Source organism: Achroia grisella, unplaced genomic scaffold, assembly GCF_030625045.1.
Source record: "Achroia grisella isolate CSIRO2021 unplaced genomic scaffold, CSIRO_AGI_Agris_v1 utg780, whole genome shotgun sequence".
NCBI lineage: Eukaryota > Metazoa > Arthropoda > Insecta > Lepidoptera > Pyralidae > Achroia > Achroia grisella.
In genome coordinates this window covers 935,374-956,170 of record NW_026713020.1, presented here as the reverse complement: position 1 = coordinate 956,170, position 20,797 = coordinate 935,374, and the positions used below count along the sequence as shown (strand labels likewise).

The window sequence follows — 20,797 nt, the reverse complement described above, 5'->3', positions numbered from 1 at the left end:
TTATGTAAACAGAATATATATTCCAACAAAAAAAACAAAGATACAGATATTTAATCACGATTATATTTCATCAATAATTGTACAATATCTGAATTTATTATTACATAAAACGAATAGAATGTATAATCTCATGATAGGATAGGTTAAATAATAAATTAAATTAAATATTCTAAAAGTTCTACATTATTATAAAGAAAACATAGAGATTCTAAAAACACTTTATTTTAATTTCTTTTACAACTAAATCACAATACATTGGAAGACTGGAATGAATTGAACATAGTAATCTTACCTTCTCATTTGGCAAAGAGAGAAATATTCTAATATTTCGAGTTTAAATATGTGTAATACATATAGTACATGAATGTTTAATTTCAAATTGTCAGTTACATTTCAACCTCTAATATAGGTACAACATAGGTTTTAAACTTACAAAATCTTTGGTAGAATAAGAATACAGCAAACACATTCCATAAAATTATGTAAAATAAATGATATGTATATTTTGTACATAAATATTTTTTCATAAAAATTAAGACAAGATTAAATGCGATTTAATTATTTCCATAATAATATTAATAAACACATTATAAAAAACAACAGTAACATATCTTACAAATAATATGGCAATAAATAAAATACAACAGTATATCTTCATATAACAATAATGGAGGAGGAATAGCAACTATTTATTTATCCAAACAAGACATGAGAGTGTATTTTAAGTCAGTGTACTCCTCGGCACCATGTCTACTGCCTTCTCTGCCAATACCAGACTCTTTAATTCCACCAAATGCTGGCTCAGCTGCAGATATAATTCCATCATTTATGGCAACCATTCCAAATTCCAATTTGTTAGACATTCTAAATGCTTGACCCAAATCTTTAGTAAAAACATAAGCAGCAAGGCCACTTCTTGTACTGTTTGCAATTTTGAGGGCTTCATCTTCACTACTAATCTTTAAACAAGTAGCTACAGGACCAAATATTTCTTCTGTAAATATTGACATGCTCTGCTTCACATTAATTAGCAATGTTGATTCATAATATTTGCTTCCAAGTTCTGCAGCAAATTTACCACCCACCAATGCCTTTGCACCTTTGGATATTGCATCTTCAACCAAGCCAGACACTTTATTTGCTTGCTGAGTATTAATTAGTGGCCCACATGTGACACCCTCCTTGGTGCCAGGACCCAGTATACATTTCTGGGCAATTCGGCTTTTAAATCCTTTGACAAACTTATCATAAATATCTTCATGTATCAAAAATCTATTAGCTCCAATGCATGCCTGCCCATTATTTCTGAACTTTGCTAACATTGCTTGATCTAATGCATGCTCAATATCTGCACTCGGAAATACTATAAAAGGGGCATTGCCCCCCAACTCTAATGCAACTCTTTTAACACCGTTTGCAGCAAGTCCATATAAAGTCTTTCCAACTTGAGTGGAACCTGTAAATGATATACATCGAACAGAATGATCTTCACACATGACTTTACCAACTGAAGGTGCATTTTTTCGGCTTGTTGTAATAACATTAATAATTCCTGTAGGTACTCCAGCTTGTTCCGCCAACTCTGCAGCGGCAAGAGCTGAAAGAGGAGTGTCTTCTGATGGTTTAATGACACAAGTACACCCAGCCGCCATTAGAGCACCGACCTTGCGTGTTATCATTGCAAATGGAAAATTCCATGGAGTAATCACTGACACAACTCCAAGTGGCTGTCTGGTAAGCAAAATCTGCTTATTAGGCCATGGACTAGGAATAATCTCTCCATTAATATGTCTGGCTGTATCAGCAAACCATTCTAGGAATGAATTACCATAAGCTACTTCACCTCTGGCCTCATTTAACGGTTTACCTGATTCAGCTGTTATTATTTTTGCCAGTTCGTCAGTATTCTTTTCACACAAATTAAACCACCTTCTTAATATATGAGAACGCTCCTTCGCCGTCGTATTCTTCCAGGTTTCAAAAGTATTTGCCGCAGCCTGAATAGCATTTTTTGCGTCACTGGCATCCATATCAGGGACTTCCGCTATAACACAATCGTCAGCTGGGTTTTGTACGGGAAATACAACATTACTTCCAGCTTTTACCCACTGTCCATTGATATATGCTTGATTTCTAAGTAAATGCAACTGCCTGTATTGAACACAACTCTTTAATCCAAATCGCAAGAAACCCATGTTGTACTCAGAAACTATACTAAAGAAATAATATAGTACCAACTCCCAGTTGCAAACGATATCCAATTTTTCAATTACTTTATTAAATTTAATAAAATTGATTGACTGAACTGCGTCTATTCAGTGATTACTTCGAGCTCAGCTGACATATGTAAATGACAACTGACATTGACATAATGTGACACATGAACTGACACCGGCTGCGAATTGGGAAATCAAGGGTTACCAACGTCTAACTAAATTTACCACTAAATAAACTAGAAATGTTATTTCAATTATTTGTAATTTAAATATTCTTAAAATTAATAGCTTATGTATTATATAATTTCCAGATATTTGCTAACTTATTAAAAACGCTGTTATGATGGATCACAAAGAAATAATAAAAATAAACAATGAATTTAAGAAAACATACCTAATATTTCTTTTGATAAGGTGGTTTATAGCATACTAATGAGGCCCGCGACTTCGCGTATTATTTTGTCATCTAACTCTTGTGTATTTAAAATTTTTAAAAACATACTAATAACGGAACCCGTAGGTATATATACACATAAGTTTTTTTTACATAAAACATCAATACACAAACCTTACTTTTTATTTATTGCATAAAAATGAGGCTGTAAGTATACGAGGAATTTATATAGAGAAATAATCTTTATTATCTTCTTTACAATAGTAAAGTCGTGAAAAGGCGAAAATTATCTATTTGCATATTTATGTATTTATGTTTTATGTCATCAATACACAAACATGTGACTTGTGCAACACAAAAGTAAGTCTATGGTTTAATGAAGAAGTGTTCTTCATTAAACCATAGACTTACTTTTTGTTGCTACACTTTTTACATATTATTCTATTAGAAGAGCAAAGAAACGTTTATGGTGTTGCCAGGCTATTAAATGATATCGAGAATCATTCCTCGAGATATTCTCAAAAACTTTCTTTAGAAATAACAATTAAAAATTGATAATAATTTTTAAATTATTATTATCTTATTTGAAATTATCAAAACATTTTTCGCAGCAATTCTTATTACCTTTATCAAGTAACGAAAATACTTTATTGGGCAAAGCCTGACTGACACTCTGAGATGGAAACACCGATAACAAACGTAATTCATCCTGCCACATTGTATTCATATATACTGAGTGAAGCGTGGGCATTGTACTCACCACGATACTACGACGGCAGTTCTCAATGCCACAGATAAGATAATATTACATAATATGCCATATACTATTTTAACTTCTTATATATAGAATTCTCTTGTTGCCATACTCCTCCAAAACGGCTTGACAGATTTTTATGAAATTTTATATGCATATTCAGATCTGAGAATCAGCTACTATCTATTTTTCATACCCCTGTCCACCCGTAACATTATTTTTATTTTTTGTACAAAATTATTATTTTTTATTTTTTTATTATGTGGCATTAAAAAATACATACAAGATTCAATTTTTACCCTTCTATCACCAACCCCTATTTTTAATAGCGATTTTGTATATACAAAACAGCAAACAACGTTTCCGGGTCAGCTAATAATATATCCTATTCTATAATAGTATAACTGTGATACTATAATATTATACTACTAATATATTTATTCTATTATTTAACATAGCCATGCGGCTGGAAATACAAATTTATTTCAAACTAGTTGTACTTGCGACTTCGACTGCGTAGAATTTAACTTTATTTTTCTAAAATAAAAAAAGGTTTCTAAAATAAAAGTGGCCCAAATTACTCCCTATTACATCAGTTATCTGCTAAAAAAATTCTCGTCAAAATCGATCCAGTCATTTCAGAGATTAGCCGGTACAAACAGACAGACAGACAGACAAAAATTGTAAATAATGTTATTTTGGAGCATGTAGTAAAAAAAGATTATTTCAATATTACAAACAGACACTCCAATTTTATTTATATGTATAGATGCGGCTGGAAATACAAATTTATTTCAAACTAGCTGTACTTGCGACTTCGTCCGCGTGGAATTTAACTTTATTTTTCTAAAATAACAGAATGTTTCTAAAATAAAAGTAAACTAAAGTACGATTATTAATTCCAGTCAGTAAAATGACAAGTGCAACTACCACTGATACAAAAAAGGGCAATCAATAGACTTAGACATTTAGTCATGCTTTATTTTATTAGGTATCGAAGACTTTTTTATTAATTTTAAATATTTAATTATATCGTATTAAACAATACGATTTTAGAAATATGGACCTTACCAGTATATTAAAATTTCTCACTATAACATTATTACAAACGCTGGGAACAAATGTAAAAAGAGATTCAGAAGAATTAATACTAGAATTTTTATTTGGATAAAGGCAATTTGATATTAAATAAAAAAAAGTAATCTCGACTAACTTTTAATTGTAAAAACTCGATTCTACCACATCACTATTTATTTGGGGCTAAAAACCTGCAACACTGGAAATGTCATTTTACTGACTGGAATTTAATAATCTTACTTTAAGTTACTCCTTATTACATCAACTACCGGCCAAAAAAAGTCCCGTCAAAATCGATCCAGCCATTTCAGAGATTAGCCGGAACGAACAGACAGACAGACAAAAATTATAAAAAAATGTTATTTTGGTGTAGGTACCGCATTTAATATTCATATACATATAGTAAAAAAAAAACGATTATTTTAATATTACAAACAGACACTCCAATTTCATATATATAGATGTATAATCTACTGGTTTGTTGTGATTTGTTCCTACAGCGACTCTAACAATGCTAGGGAAGAAGACGAGCGTTGAAGATAATATTATAGTAGATAATATTTATGTATTTAACTTTAATTTATTATTTTATATGATAATTTTCTCTTCCAATAGGATCATAAATTCCTCAAGGTAAATAACTCGCCCCATTCACCCGTTTAGGTTTAACTTATTAAAATATATTAACAAAAAAAGAGATAAAATCGACCCGAAATGATTACCCGCTCAGTGGTCCACTGATTATCCTTTTTTATTTTTTATATCTTATTTGTTATCCATATGCTTCTTGACTTGTATGTCTATGTTTAATAATAACAATACCTATAATATCTATGTTGTGAGGTTGTCAAATCATCTACAAAGGAAAATCTGTATTCTAAAATTAAAAACCTGCTTTTAAATTTTAAACCTATATACCTACGATGTACCTACTTAGGTCGTTCATTGATTCCTTACAGTACCTACTACTTAATATACATATATTATGACCGTAGCACCAATAGCTGTTTTACACGAAATGGAATAATTATCTTTATTATGTTTTCTTTTGAATGAAAAAAATATGGAACAGAGATAAAATGCCATCAATATTATAAGTTGCTCGTATGTCTATACTACGCCGTGTAGAAAACAATGCAGATAATTTGGTAACATTTTATATATGGACTTATGTGTCTATTATATTGAAATAAATTAGATAGGTATAGACAAGTATCTATTGTACTATAGCACCTGCTCAATGATACAGTATAGTAACCCTGGGACTCATTTAACTATAGTTGGATACTTAGGTAGGTATTTCACGTGTTAATATACCTACGTGTAAATTATTATCTAATTAACATAAAAAATATTTACAATGAACTTTGAGATAATTATATCTGTAGGCATTTACCTACCTGTACTATATATAGCAACAGGAAAATAACTACGACGTAACTAATAATCTTTAAGGATGAAAGCTAAGAAATTACAAGGGAATTAAATAACTTTCTATCTTATCTATATTAGGAAATAATAGTGTATTAATATTCTCTTATCTGTCTTCATAGATTACAGCATTTTGTATTAACAACAATATTTGATTATTATAAAATAATTCTACCTACCCTCAAAAATATAACCAGATTGCAAACAAATTGTCATAAAAGTAAAAAACAAAATTGGTTTTAAATACAGATGTCACTCTCTCTTAATAGATAAATAAATATAGTCTAGTAAATATAGTCACTTACGGGTATAAAAACCTTCAATTGTAAATGAATCATTAATTTTACCAAAAATACTAAAAAAATCGAAATTTAGAACCTCCTTTTTAAATCAGTTGGATGTTCTTAATGTGTATACAGATAGTAATAAAAGAATATAACTCAATAAACATTTACGACACTCTTCGTTCTAACTACCGCAACTTACTTGGTATCATGTGCCTGCTCTTGCACAGATTTCTGCTGCTGTAGTCTGTCATAAAAACCTTTCCACATGGTTTCTTCATCCATTGTAACGGTAATTTTTTTACAAAAAAAAAACAATACACTACACAACAATTCTAAACTTGAATAGGTAGGTATTTTTAATAAACTTATCTAGTTCACTGTTATTATTAATAGGTATAGAAATGCACTAAAGAATCACGCGTATCTGCGTAAACAAGAGATCTGTTTTCTGCCAACAAAACCCCCACAGTGTATATGAATGAATCACTAAACATTATATCGAGTCATACATTCAACGAATACTGACGTCAGAATCGAGAGGTTAACCCGTATCTTGAGATGTTGGCACGGAAATAACGTTATTCGATTGCCATACAGTCCACTGAGAACTGCGATTAGAGTTCACTGACACGATTGTCTGCATTCGATGCGTTTTCTGCCATTACGATTTCAGTTATAATTTTCGTACACCGAAAATAATTAAAACGCATAGTTTGCTTATTGTTATGCTTTGTATATAGAGTAGACGAACACGCTGACGTAATCTGTGACCGTCTGGCGTCTGTGTACTGTGCGATGGAATGAGTTTGTTGAATCCGCGCGCGCAGCCATCGCGGCATACAAACTAACTGGCCTGCATCATCACACGTACCTGTAATGGCTGTTTTTGGGATGTAAACAAAGTAATATGGCATGCATGGTGTGCCTCAGAGCATATTACGTACTTTCCGGTTATAATTTAAGTTTCAAGGTCATTAAAACTATTGGTAGGTAAGACGAAGGTCAAACAACCTACTTACTATTACAAAGACTATTATTCAACAGGTAGTCATTGAAAGCATTACGTAAATATCTTTAGAAATTGCAATACCCGATTGATACAGAGTATCAGTCCGGTACTGGATCTCTATCGATAAGAAGGTGAACATAGACAATTCACTGAAATCATCATAAAAACCATGACTACTCTATAAGATGTATTATACCTATAACTGAAGAAGAAGATAAATTAGTTAGACACTCCCTGGTAATGATTAAAGTTTAGGTACATATGATGTGAAATATACTCACAATAAGTACCTAATTCAATATGAAAATCAGTGAATGGTCATGCCAATACAAGAAGAGAACATTAAAAACAGGACAACGTCATTTGATAGTATAGAATTATGTTATTTATACTGATTAAACCTAAATTAAATACTATTAGAGGAGGAAATAATTAGTCATGAGAAACAGCTACAATACCTATGTGATGTAACAGATAGGGGGGGGGGGGGTACTATTCTACTGCAAAGACCATTGAAGCCAAGCTCCTTTAATTTGAACAGTAGAGTTTAAAACGTCTTAAGAAAATAAATTTAATCCAATCTGTTCAAAAAGTTTTCTAAACTATCGGACAATCCGATAACAGATACTCCAGTTCTCTCAGTTACCATTTGGTGAGCCGTATAAGAATATTAAGTAATATACAGATATTACTTATATACTTCTTATACGGCTCGGCTTGTAGCTACCTACCACTAACCTAAGCCAATTATATTAAATCAACCTGAATCATCCTGGGTAAACATGACGGTTGGTCATGCATAAATTATGCTTATAAAGACAAAGATCTTTATCCGTCTTTAATTATGTATGACCTATACTACGAACAATGCATATTTTATTTAATTAAAACTTTACGTTATAAATCATACAGTACAGAAATTATTCTATATTCATAAACTCAGACGAAATATGTACATTAGTAAAAGATACAAATAGTGTCAAGTGTCCGAAATAGATTACCAAATACTTATATTTAAAATTTAAATAACAGTATAGCAAAAAATAAATACAACAATTGTAATATACCCCTTCACAAATATTATTATGTTACCTAAAAATACATGTGTTTATGTTTAAATTATTTAAAATAGGGCGCCCTCTGTAGGACACAATATAATGAACTAAAAATATCAATAATAAAATAATCACTTTATGGCTATCTAAAAAAGGGCTTCTTTAGTACATTTCAAATAAAAATTGTATGTATTTACGAAAAAAATCAAAATATTTGTTTCAGTTGTCTAGTAACCATAACACAAGCACTGCTGAGATTGGATGAGGATTAGTTGGCCCTGTGTCAAATGTCCAGGGTTATTTATTTTTTTCTAAAATCACGTCTTAAATATAAACCAAAACATATTTCCTCTACAAAGCTACCCAATTCACCAATTATATCCCTAAAATAATTCAAATAAAAAAATATGTATTAGTGGTATCCCACCAAGGCTTACTTCTAGAATGTATTGTTCATAATATTATAGTAATATCTGTAGTAGTTACTAACTACTAGATATCACTATACTCTACTTATGGTTTGTATTATATTAAATATAATATCAGATATTATAGCGACAGCAATATACCACGCTGCGCTGTTTGATTTCGATTTTTATTGCGCAAAGACACATAGGTAATCTAATAACTGCGCAGAAAAATCGCATTTGCTAATAAATTCAAGCTATAGAGAACTGTAAATCGCAAACAACGCTTATCTTTATATGGTAATCTAGTAAAATCTACTACGAATGGTAAAAAATGCATTGTAATAAATTCCGCACATTTTTCGTGGCACAGTGTAGGCCAGCGTAGCGTAACAAGTCTTCAAAATGTTTGTTTCATATATATATTGTTATTAGTAAAAGAATACTGATTTAAAAAGTAACTTTGTTTATTTATAAAATGTATTTCAAGTTCTACCAAGTGCCAGCAATGGTCAGCATAAACGTAGATAATTGGTAAATTGCTTTTTTTCGTTGGCCCCGAATTAAATCCATTCTCAGAACTTGTCGTTACTAAGACTGTGTACACATTTTATTCATCACATTTTAGGGAGTCCGTTTATTTATATTTATTAAGAATATTTTATTATTTTAATTTTAATGGCTAAATAAAATGATTCTATACAAGAAGTAGCGTCTGAGAAGTGTGCGTCTTCTGGGGAGTTTACTCTTTTACAGTAGAATAATTTTAAAATCCATTATGTTCCAATATCAACCATATATTATGTGTACAATAATAATTGTATTTGAAACAAAAAAGAGCCGCACAAAAATATGTTTGCAACTGACTGAGTAAGATCTTAATCTGACGCTATTTTTTATGCAACATAAAATTATACCATCAAATTGAGAACCTCCTTTAACTCTATAAATTTTTTTCCTATTGTTAAATCCGGGTTTGTACGGATATTGTAGATAAAAATGTCAGTGGTCAGTTTGTATTTTCATGGTTAGGTATGATGTATACTTTTAATTCCCTTGATGCCACAGACATTTCTGATAATTTAGATACAGGAATAGAATAGAATAGAATAGAAATAATATAAGAGAATATTAACCTAATATATCAACCTTATTGCTAGAAATGTAAACTAACTGATTTGGAGATCGATCGCCCAGCACCCTTATATTGATAACTAGCTGACCCATGCGACTTCGTCTGAGTTACACTTACTTGACATTATATATCGCCAATACCAAAATAATCAATATCTGTTTAAATTATAGCCTATGTGTTATTCTAATGTATAAGCTATATTACTGTAAAGTTTCATAAAAATTCGTTCAGTAGTTTTTTTCGTGAAAGAGTAACAAACATCCATCCATAGATTGATGGATGTTTGTTAACTATTGTGTATAATATTAGTAAAGTGACACTCACAAATAATGTTTATTGATAAAAGAATTTGGTAAAAATGTGTTAAATCTCTATTTAATACATTTTTACCAAATTCTTTCATTGGATCTCTATCCATTTATCCAGAAATTACCCCTACACACATACATACGAACTTTACCTCTTTATAATACAAGTAGGTATAGCTATTATAGAAGATTAGTATTGAAAAAATTGACAGTACTATACTATATATATGTACGTTCATGTACTCTAGCATGTGAAAATAAAGTTGTCATTGCAAATAATAATCCTTATTACCTAGATCCATCAGTTTCAACTAAAACTATTTACTACCTAACTATATATGTATGTAATATTCAAAATTACACTAAGTACCTTATTCAAGTAAACAGCGTGGTCATTAAACATTTGTGTTAATGAAATAGTTAATCATCTTGTTTGTTCCAGTTAAGCTAGAGCCATTATCACAAACTTTAGATAGTGATAATGACATCAGTGGAATAAAGTTGATCAACGCAGCAATCGTCTGAATCTTGACACCAAGGCCACTCGAGTTGGGGCTCAGGGAAATATTAAATTCAATGATAGGTACGTACTGTATGTGTCTTGTCGAGCCTTGAAACTTTTTGCTTTTTTTATTGTGACATAAATTCAACGGCATAGAACCTGTTCTCCCATTGTTAGGTAGTTATTTGTCTAATTGTTTTTGTGGTCCTCTTATATTAAGTTGATAAAATAATTAATAAGATTACACATTGAATTGTTGGATATTATAAGGTGTTTATTGTGTTATTGTTCTCAGAGTTCTCTTCTAAATTTGTATTTTTTGTTTGCATCAAAAGGAACTTTAATGTTAAAACCAAGACTGAAAATGTAACAGACATTAGAGTTAAGACATTTTTTAAAAATATAATCAAGTATTATGGTTTAATTTTATACACAAACTGTCTGATATCTAGTACCTGCGTACTATTGCTTGCTATAGCTATATTTACATCACTGAATAAATAGGAAAAACCCAGTTACGTTGAAAACTATGTAGTAACAAAATTTTTGGTTCTCAATAATGGTTTCTATCAATTCTAATATCTTAACTTTTTTATTAATCGTCGTCACAAAAAGAGAGCTGATATAAAAAATAGACGTGATCTATGTATTTGTTTGTGTTAACGATAACACAAACATTTGTTTAGTAGCTACGAAGCTACTAAACTAATGAGCCCATTTTAATGCGTAATTTTTTTATTATGAACCCATTGGTGCTGAGAACCAATGGGTTCACGTCAAAATATGACGATCGTGACACCACTCAGGCGTTGCTAATCCCGAGGACTAAGATTTCATGCCTGCATGCATGTAATTACACTGCCCTATCTCACTCTTCAAGCTTTTAACACACATTACAAAGCAAGTAGCTTAGAGGCTGAAATAGGTGTGCCACGCCTACTACTTCCAACTTACAATTAGTACATAATCTTGTTCTAGTAGGTACTAGAACAAGATTATGTACTAATTGTAAGTTGACACATTGAGTTTAAATTTTGTACTATATTTTTACAAAATTTAAACTCAATAAGATAAGATAAATCATTAACATCCAGCATATCCAGAATCGCTATGCATGTAGTAATAGAAATTACATTAGTTTAATGTTGCAGATAATTTAATGCATCCTTTTGTTAACATAAAGCAGTTTTTAATTACATATAGCGGTCTATAATTACCTTTGACAGGACAGTAGACCAATTACTCAATTAATTTTTACAACAACAATAACGGTCGGTAAAAAAGTGAACATAAATAAGTTGGCAGCAATATATTATAATGTCGTGGTATAGTGGTTACTACCCCGACTTAGACCTAACGGTCGCGTGTACATTTGTACAAGTCTGACCGACACAAATGTGTGTCAATTTATATAACAAATAAAACTATACCGAAATTAGTGAATAGGAATGAAAGGGATAAGAATAGTTGTAACTATTATATATATATATGTTACAGAACTCTTTAGAGTTGTTAGAATGAATTACTTTTTTATATTTATTTGACATGTGTTTAAAAATGAATTTATCCAGTTGTATATTGTTTTGCCTTTGTACCTTTCTATACCATTCATTATAAAAATAAATAATTTTCTATATATAGTTTTGTTTCGCCATCCTGATACCTAATCCTTCACAAAGTGGCGACCGTGAAGAAATAATCGGTGGAGGTCAATTTATAATGGAGCGGGCAATAAAAGAGAGAAAATTACTAAGAAGGCTATTCACGATCAATGCAAAAAAGCTGGACGATGCATTGGAAAATAGAGAGATTAAAGAAGCCGAAATATATTATGATAATCTCTGTGAGAAACAGACAGCGCTTAATGAAATAGATAATAAAATATGTTCGTTGTGGCTAGATGAAGATAATAGAAACGAAGCAGAATTTGAAGCGGACATAGATACGACAGAGGAATACAAAAATAGATGGTACGCACTAAAGAGAAAATATGCAGAAATAATTCGCGCAGATCGGCAAATGAGTACTTTACATGAAACCGAAAGTTCAGCATCAAATGGGACGGTAAAAAATGCAAAAAATGAACGACGTTACCGTTTACCAATTCTAGAGCTTCCAAGATACAATGGAGATGTCAAGAAATGCATTTTATTCTGGGGCCAATACAAAAAGATTCATAATGACGAGAATATAGACAACGAAGATAAATTTCAGTACCTATTACAATGTATGGAGCCTGGTTCTAGTGCCAGAGAATTAGTGGAGAGCTTTCCACCAAGTGGAGATAATTACTTTAAAGCATTAATTATATCACAGCCGAGGAAGACTTTTAAAAAAAATATAATTTTCTAAAAAATATTTATTAAATACTACACCACTGGCAGCTCCGCGATGGAGGCCGGTTCTTACAATTATATTGAAAAATATATTTTAATTTAATAGGAAAGTGCTGCATCGTCAGCGAAACTGCACGTGGAAGAATTTTGTAGCTGACGGTGCAGCCTAGATTACTGTAAGGGTTATTACACATTGTTGTATATTAAAATAATTACAAATTATTGTTATATATATAACACGTATATAACACCTCCATCCTTAGAGAAGCCATTATCTCACTTGGAGTGTAAATGGCGTATTGGAAGATGTATCAGGAATGCTGACAGCTGCATGCGGGACACTATACACTACTTCAGGTGTCTGTTGATCTCGTTGTTGTTTACATTTCATCTTATAAATGATTATACCAATGATTGTCAATATGAATAGAAAATATGCTGGAACGGTAAGTGCGATATGACTTGGTTTTATCTCGGTTTCTTTTATTAACGGCTCCTCTTTCTGTATGAGATGTTGTAGCTCATGTAGTTTACTCAATGATATGTCCCTTAAGTTGAGAGTAGATGCAGATTCACTGATATTGGTGCGAGACATGTCTAGTGATATCAATGTTACGGGTGAACCGTTGATTTTGTTATTTCTATTATAAATCTTCGATAATGGTGTAAACAAGGAACAACCAGTAGGTATATTTACCAGGATGCTGCCAATATATATATTAAAAATATCAGATTTGCATCTTGTTTCAATTTTTGTCTCTGACGATAAGCTCAGAATATAATTAGCTTCATCTAATTGTTCTATTATTTCTGTGTTCGTGTTTTTTATTCTTACAAACTGGCATATCGGTAAGATGATTTGATGAGTTATAAGATGATGGATGCAATCTGGTGATTGAGATGTTATTTTATCCTCTTCTTTGCAGATATAAATTTCTGTTATGTGCTTACACTCTCTCTCGATGTAGCTGTATCTATTATCATTCATTGCTAAATAGGGTTTATGTGGAATAAGGATTGTATGGTGAACAGTGGGGATAGGGATTAATTTGTACAATGTAAATGACGTGGGTTGGAGTATTGGGATTTTAAGCACAACTACTATAGTGTTTCCTTTAAAGTATGATCCTGTACTGATTATATCGTAATATTCCCTGATTTCATTAGATAAAATTGATACTAATCTATCGCTGCTGTATATATCTGCGAGTGTTTTTATTATTTGTTGTATATTAACAATAGATATCATCTCGCGATGGCATATACCTAATTTTGTGAATGCTAATATATTCTCTAAATTTGTTAATATTTTAGTTATGACTTCGATATTATTATTTAGGTCCAAATAAATAGAATCTAAGTGCAATCTCTTTCGAAAATGTATGTCATATTTTGCAGTAATATTTTGTAACTGATTAATAGAATTCTGTATATGATATTGATTTTCTATCAATCCTGAGATGGTGGTATTTATTTCATGTAATGCCTGTTTATTTATAGATATATTTTTATTAATCTTACTTATAATATTATTCTGGTTACTGCTTAAACTACTAATTGCAGAATCATAACGAATCGCATCATTATAATCTAAATTTCCCGTAATCCTCTTAATAATAGACCCAAATTCATTAATTAAACCTCTCTTAAACCTATTATTTGATAGTCCATTGTACATGGATATGATAGTGTCTATATTGTTTGATATATATTGACGTTTAGAATAATACATATAATTATCAAATTCCACTTCCTTAAATTTACTCTCTAAATTATCCATATAACTTTTTTGATTAATAATAGTCTTGATAGATTCCTCTATATCTTCTAATTCTATGGGATGTATAAAACTATGCTCTAACTCGACGAGTTTAGTTTTGCCTAACTTAAATGGTAGTATTCCTGGATTATCCGTAAGGCGAGTTATAACTACTTCCTGCTGAGCTTTCGTTGCTAGAAGTATCGCTACGATCGTCCTGCAACAAATTTATTGTATGTTTTAGGGGCCGTCTGACGTTTCTCCTAGCAATCCTGCGTCCATTATCTAAATCTATAGCAAGGGGGTCCACGTCTTTAACAATTTGTTTTTTATACTTGGGTTCTATTTTGTGTCTACTATCTGTTTTTTCGAATATTATTTGACCTGGTGAAACTGAGGGTAAGGCTTCTCTATCTTTATTAATATTAGTTATTTGTTTTTCATGTTTTCCAGAACTATAGTCGTGTATATTTTTATATAAAGATTCAGTTAATTTTTTATGTTCGACAATATACTGTTGAATATATTCTTTATTATATTTTATATCTAAGGGGTCCTGACTGTCTAAATGACCTGATATAACTTCAAATGGAGTTTTATTTGTCATAGAATGTATAGAGCTGTTATAACCGATGACTGCATTGATTACTAACTCACATGTTGAAGATTTTGGATATAAAGCAGTTTGAATACGCACATGTTCTAATAATGTTGAATGGAAACGCTCTATGGTGCCATTAGACTGGGGGTTTCTAATGGTTGTAAAATGGGTTTTTATCTTGTACATATCTAACAGTTCCCGTATAACGTTATTCTTAAATTCCTGACCTTGGTCAGATATAATTAATTGAGGGGTACCGTGATGCGAGAAATAAATACGTAGAGCTTTAGCTACGGATATGGCGTCTGCCGCAATTAATAAGTAAGCTTGTGCATACTTGGGAAAACTGTCTATAATAGTTAGGTATTTTTCTTTAGCTACTGTAAGTATATCCATAAAGACTTTTTCGAATGGTTTACTTGTTACAGGTACTAACTGTAATTCAGCATTTACTGGTCGTCTTTCATATTTAGAACTATTGCAAACGAGACATGTATTAACTATTTCCGAAACGGTTTTTGACATATTAGGCCAGTAATATTTTCGTTTTAATGCATTACAATTTTCTTGAATACCACGATGGTTGCTTTTACCAACGTGGTGTTTTCCAGCTATTTCCTTCTGTCTACTTTCCTCTAGAATATCTTCTAATAATGTGTCACACAACATTAAATTATAAGAATTATTTTTAAATGTTTTTTGCAATACTCTGACTAATTCTTCTTGATAATCTTTTTCTATTAATATGCCCATCTGTTTGTTTGGACTGATGTAATCCTTAAATAGTTTAATAATATCTTTTTCGAATGATTTTATTCCTATTTGACTACTGTACCTCATTTTACCCGGAAACGTGTATTTTATTTTAGGTTTTACTATAGATAGTGATTGAACATTAATTTTTAATTGTATATTAAACTCGTTTAAGGGTTTTTTTGTATATGGTAATAATAAAATGGGATCTTCCTGGTTACTATGTACTGTGTCTACGTCGTTGACTATGGATACTGGGGGGTGGTTTATTAGTGAAGCATCCTCCACGTCCATGCTATTAACATTTATTTGTACTCTGGATAGAGCATCGGCATTGCTGTTAAGTTTGCCTTTTTTATAGGTAATATCATAATCATATTCCTCTAGCTTTAATCGCCAGCGGACAAGACGGGAATTGGGTTCCTTTAAAGACATAAGCCAGGTAAGTGGTTTATGATCAGTAATAATATGAAATTTTCTGCCAAATAGGTATGGTCTGAAGTACTTGGTTGCCCATACAATACTTAAGAGTTCCTTCTCTATGGTACTGTAGTTAATTTCAGAATCATTTAGAGTGCGGGATGCATATGCAATTGGCTTGTCAGAACCAATTTTACCTTGAGATAAAACTGCTCCGATTGCAAAATTACTAGCATCTGTAGTAAGATTAAAATCTAGAGAAAAGTCGGGGTATTGGAGGATTGGATCATTCATAAGAAGCGATTTACAATGATTAAAGCAATCTGTGTATTGTTGTGTTAATTCAATTTTAAAGCCTTTCTTTAAACAGTTGGTTAAAGGTTTTGTTAATTTGGCAAACTGTGGTATAAATTTTCTGTAATAACCCAGGAGACCTAGAAATCCTTTAATTTCTTTTGGAGTCTTCGGGATAGGATAATTCTGAATAGCCTTAATTTTTTCAGGATTAGGTTTTATGCCATTAGAAGTGATTATATGACCAAGAAAAGGTGTTTCTCTTTTCATAAATTCTGACTTATCTAATTGTACTTTTAAATTTACTTCTCTAAGCCTCTGAAAAACGGTTTCCAGATTTAATAGATGCTCTGCAAGGGATGTGGAATATACAATAATGTCATCTAAATAAACAACAGTATTGGGTAGACCTCTAAGTACATTGTCCATCACCCGTTGGAAGGTGGACGGAGCATTTTTCAAGCCCATGGGCATCCTGAGGAACTCATAATGTCCATTTTCGACATTGAAAGCTGTTTTAGGAATGTCAAAGGGGTGCATTTGAATTTGGTAAAACCCACTAGCTAAATCAAGGGTGCTAAAATAATTACATTTACCTAATTTATCCAAAACATCTGATATATTAGGGAGAGGATATTTATCATTAATAGTTTTATCATTAAGTTTACGAAAATCAACTACGAGTCTCCATTTCTTTCTGCCTGAGGCATCAGCCTTTTTAGGAACTATCCAAATAGGGGATGACCAGGGTGAGTTTGAGGGTTGTATAATTTTTTGTTTCAACATCTTACTAATTTGCTCTTGAACTTCTTGTTTATGTATATGGGGATATCTATAGCTTTTAGTGTAAATGGGTATTTCATCCATAGTATTAATTTTATGTTTAACTGCATTTGTAAATGTTAAATTCTGACCTTCATAATAAAAAATGTCACTGTATCGTTCACAAATTCGTTCTATATTTGCTTTTTCCTCTTGGTTTAAGTGGTCAGTTCGTATTAAAGATTTAATATTATATTTCTCATTTGCCAATATATCAAAATTATAACAATTAAAATTTTTAACTGAACTACATAGAAGGGGTTGTTTTAAACTAAATATTACGTCATTCGGTGTATTATTTGAAATTTCCACATATGCCTTATAATTTCGCGCTGTTGTAATAGTATTATGTATATAACATCCATTTATTTTTGTTTCGTTAACTAAAATATCGCCCTGCTTACGCGATACAGGTAATTTAATTCGCTCCGTACTTTGAGTCTTAATAATACATTCGTATAAGTTATTAACTCCAGATCTCAACATTTGTATTTTATTTATGGAATTGTTAGTTTTTAATAAGTTTTCTCCTAAGTCGATTCGAGCCTTTAATTTATTGAGAAAATCAAGTCCAATTAATCCGTCAAAAACATCATGAAACTTATATATATAAAACTTTGTTTGTCCATTCTCTTTAAACTCTGGAAAGATAGGTATTTCGATGGCATAATAATTTTTTGTAGTGCAATGAATATTAGTAACTACGAATGGTTCATATAAAGTAGGAAAATTAGAAAAATATCGTTGTACGGCTTCCGGAGATATAAAAGATTGATTAGCACCGGTATCTATGAGTAATTTTAATGGGGGGTTGTTAATTTGTATATAGGGTAACACACGATTACTTTGTAAATTTATTTCTGTCACGAGGGTTGGTTTTTCACCGAACCATCCTGAAAATCCTCATTTTCATATTCCTGAGCATAATCAGTTGTGTTTAAATTATCGTAATTTTCGTACTGTTCGTAGTCAATATCCGGACAATCTACAGGGTAATAATGTTCATCAAGTTGTGGGTGTGAAGTGGACGGTTCCTGTGGATAGTAATACTGTTCACTATCGTAGGGTTGCGAATTATTCATATTAACTTCTCGGAATTTAAAATATCTATTAGTGGGATTTTGGAAATTAGACAAGTCCTGTCCTCCTGGTCTAAATTGGGGTTTATTTTTAATAGTACTAACACCACTCATAGGTGCGAATCGATTCATTTGAGGTTTTTGTAAGTTTCCATAATTAAATTGTGGTCGCGGGGGTTGAAAAATTTATTTTGTAAATTATTTTGCATGGGTCTATAGCCCTGTTGATTTTGTGATGGGCCTTGACCTCTGAATACCTGGTGGGTATGAGCAAATGGGTTAGGTTTGCCTAAAAGAGGCCTAGGTTGTTGCACTGCCATTGGCATGACTGGAACTGGCATAGAAACCATGGATGGTTTACGTAATTCTGTAATTTTACTAGAACTGGCTGACGGATACGTAGTTTGCATATATTTAATATTCTGTTCTTTTTGGACGTATTTAAGTGCCATGGGTAAAGAAGTAGGTTGCATACACCTAACTTGTGAGCCTAGAGGATCTTTCAATCCCGCTATAAATGTTTGAAGGGTTTGTTCCGTATAAAAGGATCGCTTTATTTCTTTCGTACTTGTATCTGTGATATTTATGTTTATATAATTAATTATTTTACTTAACATTTGTTGGCAACGGATATAAAATTCTTGTGGGGTTTCATTTTCCTGTCTTAACAAAGTTAGGTCCCTATTTAGAGTAGTTTCGTCCCTTTGATCAGCAAAATTTTCTATTAGAGTTCTCCGTATATCTGTCCATGAAGTATTATTTCCGCTTATGTTCAATACGTCTTCGGCGTCGCCTATTATTTTATTTAAAATACCGTTTAGTAAGGTGGCGTTGGCTACAGGGTAATCTTTTGCGAAGTAGGTAATGGTAAGGTCGTCACAGGTTGCTATAAACCTGTATAATCTATTTGGATCGCCATTGAATTGAGGTACATTTTTTAATACCATATGGATAAGTTGTATGCGTTCCTGTTCACTTGCCATTTTAAATATATATAAAGACACACACAAAAATAAAATATCAAATAATAAGAGCTGAAATAAAACAATACACTAAATCTATTATATGAAACTAAGTAAAGTACCTAATTGGAATTATAATAATTATAATTGCACGGTCGTATTGCCGGTCACTTGTAATTCGATCAGTGAAATACGACGATTGTATTCCGGTCGCCTTATTAATAAATTACCTAATGCAATTCTAGATTGATAGAATTAACTTTAATTATTTTATAAAAATAGCGAAACACTAAAAATAGTAAATGCTTCGGTCGGCGAAGGAAGGTCAGGGAAACAATGAAAAGATAATAAGCACTTACAGAGTCTGCACGGCTATCATCTTGTCTCCACTCTGTGATGACTTCTTCTGCCTTGTCCTTTCTCCCGGCTGCTTGTTAAAGGTTCTGGATCCTCGCCAAGACCGTAGAAACGGTTATTCGGTTTTCGAAGTTCAGATAACGCGAACGCGAAGATCCTACCGACTGCGCCAATTATATCACAGCCGAGGAAGACTTTAAAAAAAAATATAATTTTCTAAAAAATATTTATTAAATACTACACCACTGGCAGCTCCGCGATGGAGGCCGGTTCTTACAATTATATTGAAATATATATTTTAATTTAATAGGAAAGTACTGCATCGTCAGCGAAACTGCACGTGGAAGAATTTTGTAGCTGACGGTGCAGCCTAGATTACTGTAAGGGTTATTACACACTGTTGTATATTAAAATAATTACAAATTATTGTTACATATATAACACGTATATAACACATTAGAACACCTAAAACAGAGATTTGCTCGGGATGAGCTCATTATAGAACATTACATAAGAGAATTGCTGGATTTGATTTTACGTCAAGCAAAAGGTATGGCTAAAAATTCATTACGAAATTTATATGACAAACTCATGACTCAAATATTAGGATTAGAGACTCTCGGTGTCACTCAAGATAAGTATGCAGCTATTTTATATCCCATGGTAGAGTCAACTTTACCTGAAGAAGTATTGAGAGCGTGGAACAGATCACAGATGCGATTAGAGAAGATTGAATTGGCTCAATTATTAATTTTTTTACAAAGAGAAGTAGAGTCAGAGGAACGTATCAGTCAAGCATGTTCCAATTTACAGAAAGGAGTTAATGATAGTATTATTCC

The 20,797-nt window shown here is 31.7% G+C and overlaps 2 protein-coding genes across 5 annotated transcripts in view; both read right to left on the bottom strand.

The window, feature by feature from the left end:
* LOC131851103 (protein unc-13 homolog 4B) overlaps positions 1–20,797 on the bottom strand; it is a 61,844-nt gene that overhangs the window by 25,220 nt on the left and 15,827 nt on the right. Inside the window, exon 1 of one of the 4 annotated variants that reach the window (XM_059201536.1) lies at positions 6,359–6,907. The exons of the other annotated variants lie outside the window; for them this stretch is intronic. Within the exon in view, the coding sequence (XP_059057519.1) occupies positions 6,359–6,441 (83 nt within the window). The 5' untranslated portion in view covers positions 6,442–6,907. Of the gene's footprint in view, positions 1–6,358; positions 6,908–20,797 lie in introns of those variants that run through there. 4 annotated transcript variants of the gene reach the window in all.
* LOC131851105 (succinate-semialdehyde dehydrogenase, mitochondrial) lies at positions 93–2,354 on the bottom strand. The gene has a single exon (XM_059201539.1). It carries the CDS (start codon positions 2,193–2,195, stop codon positions 690–692), a length of 1,506 nt encoding a protein of 501 aa, XP_059057522.1. The 5' UTR covers positions 2,196–2,354; the 3' UTR covers positions 93–689.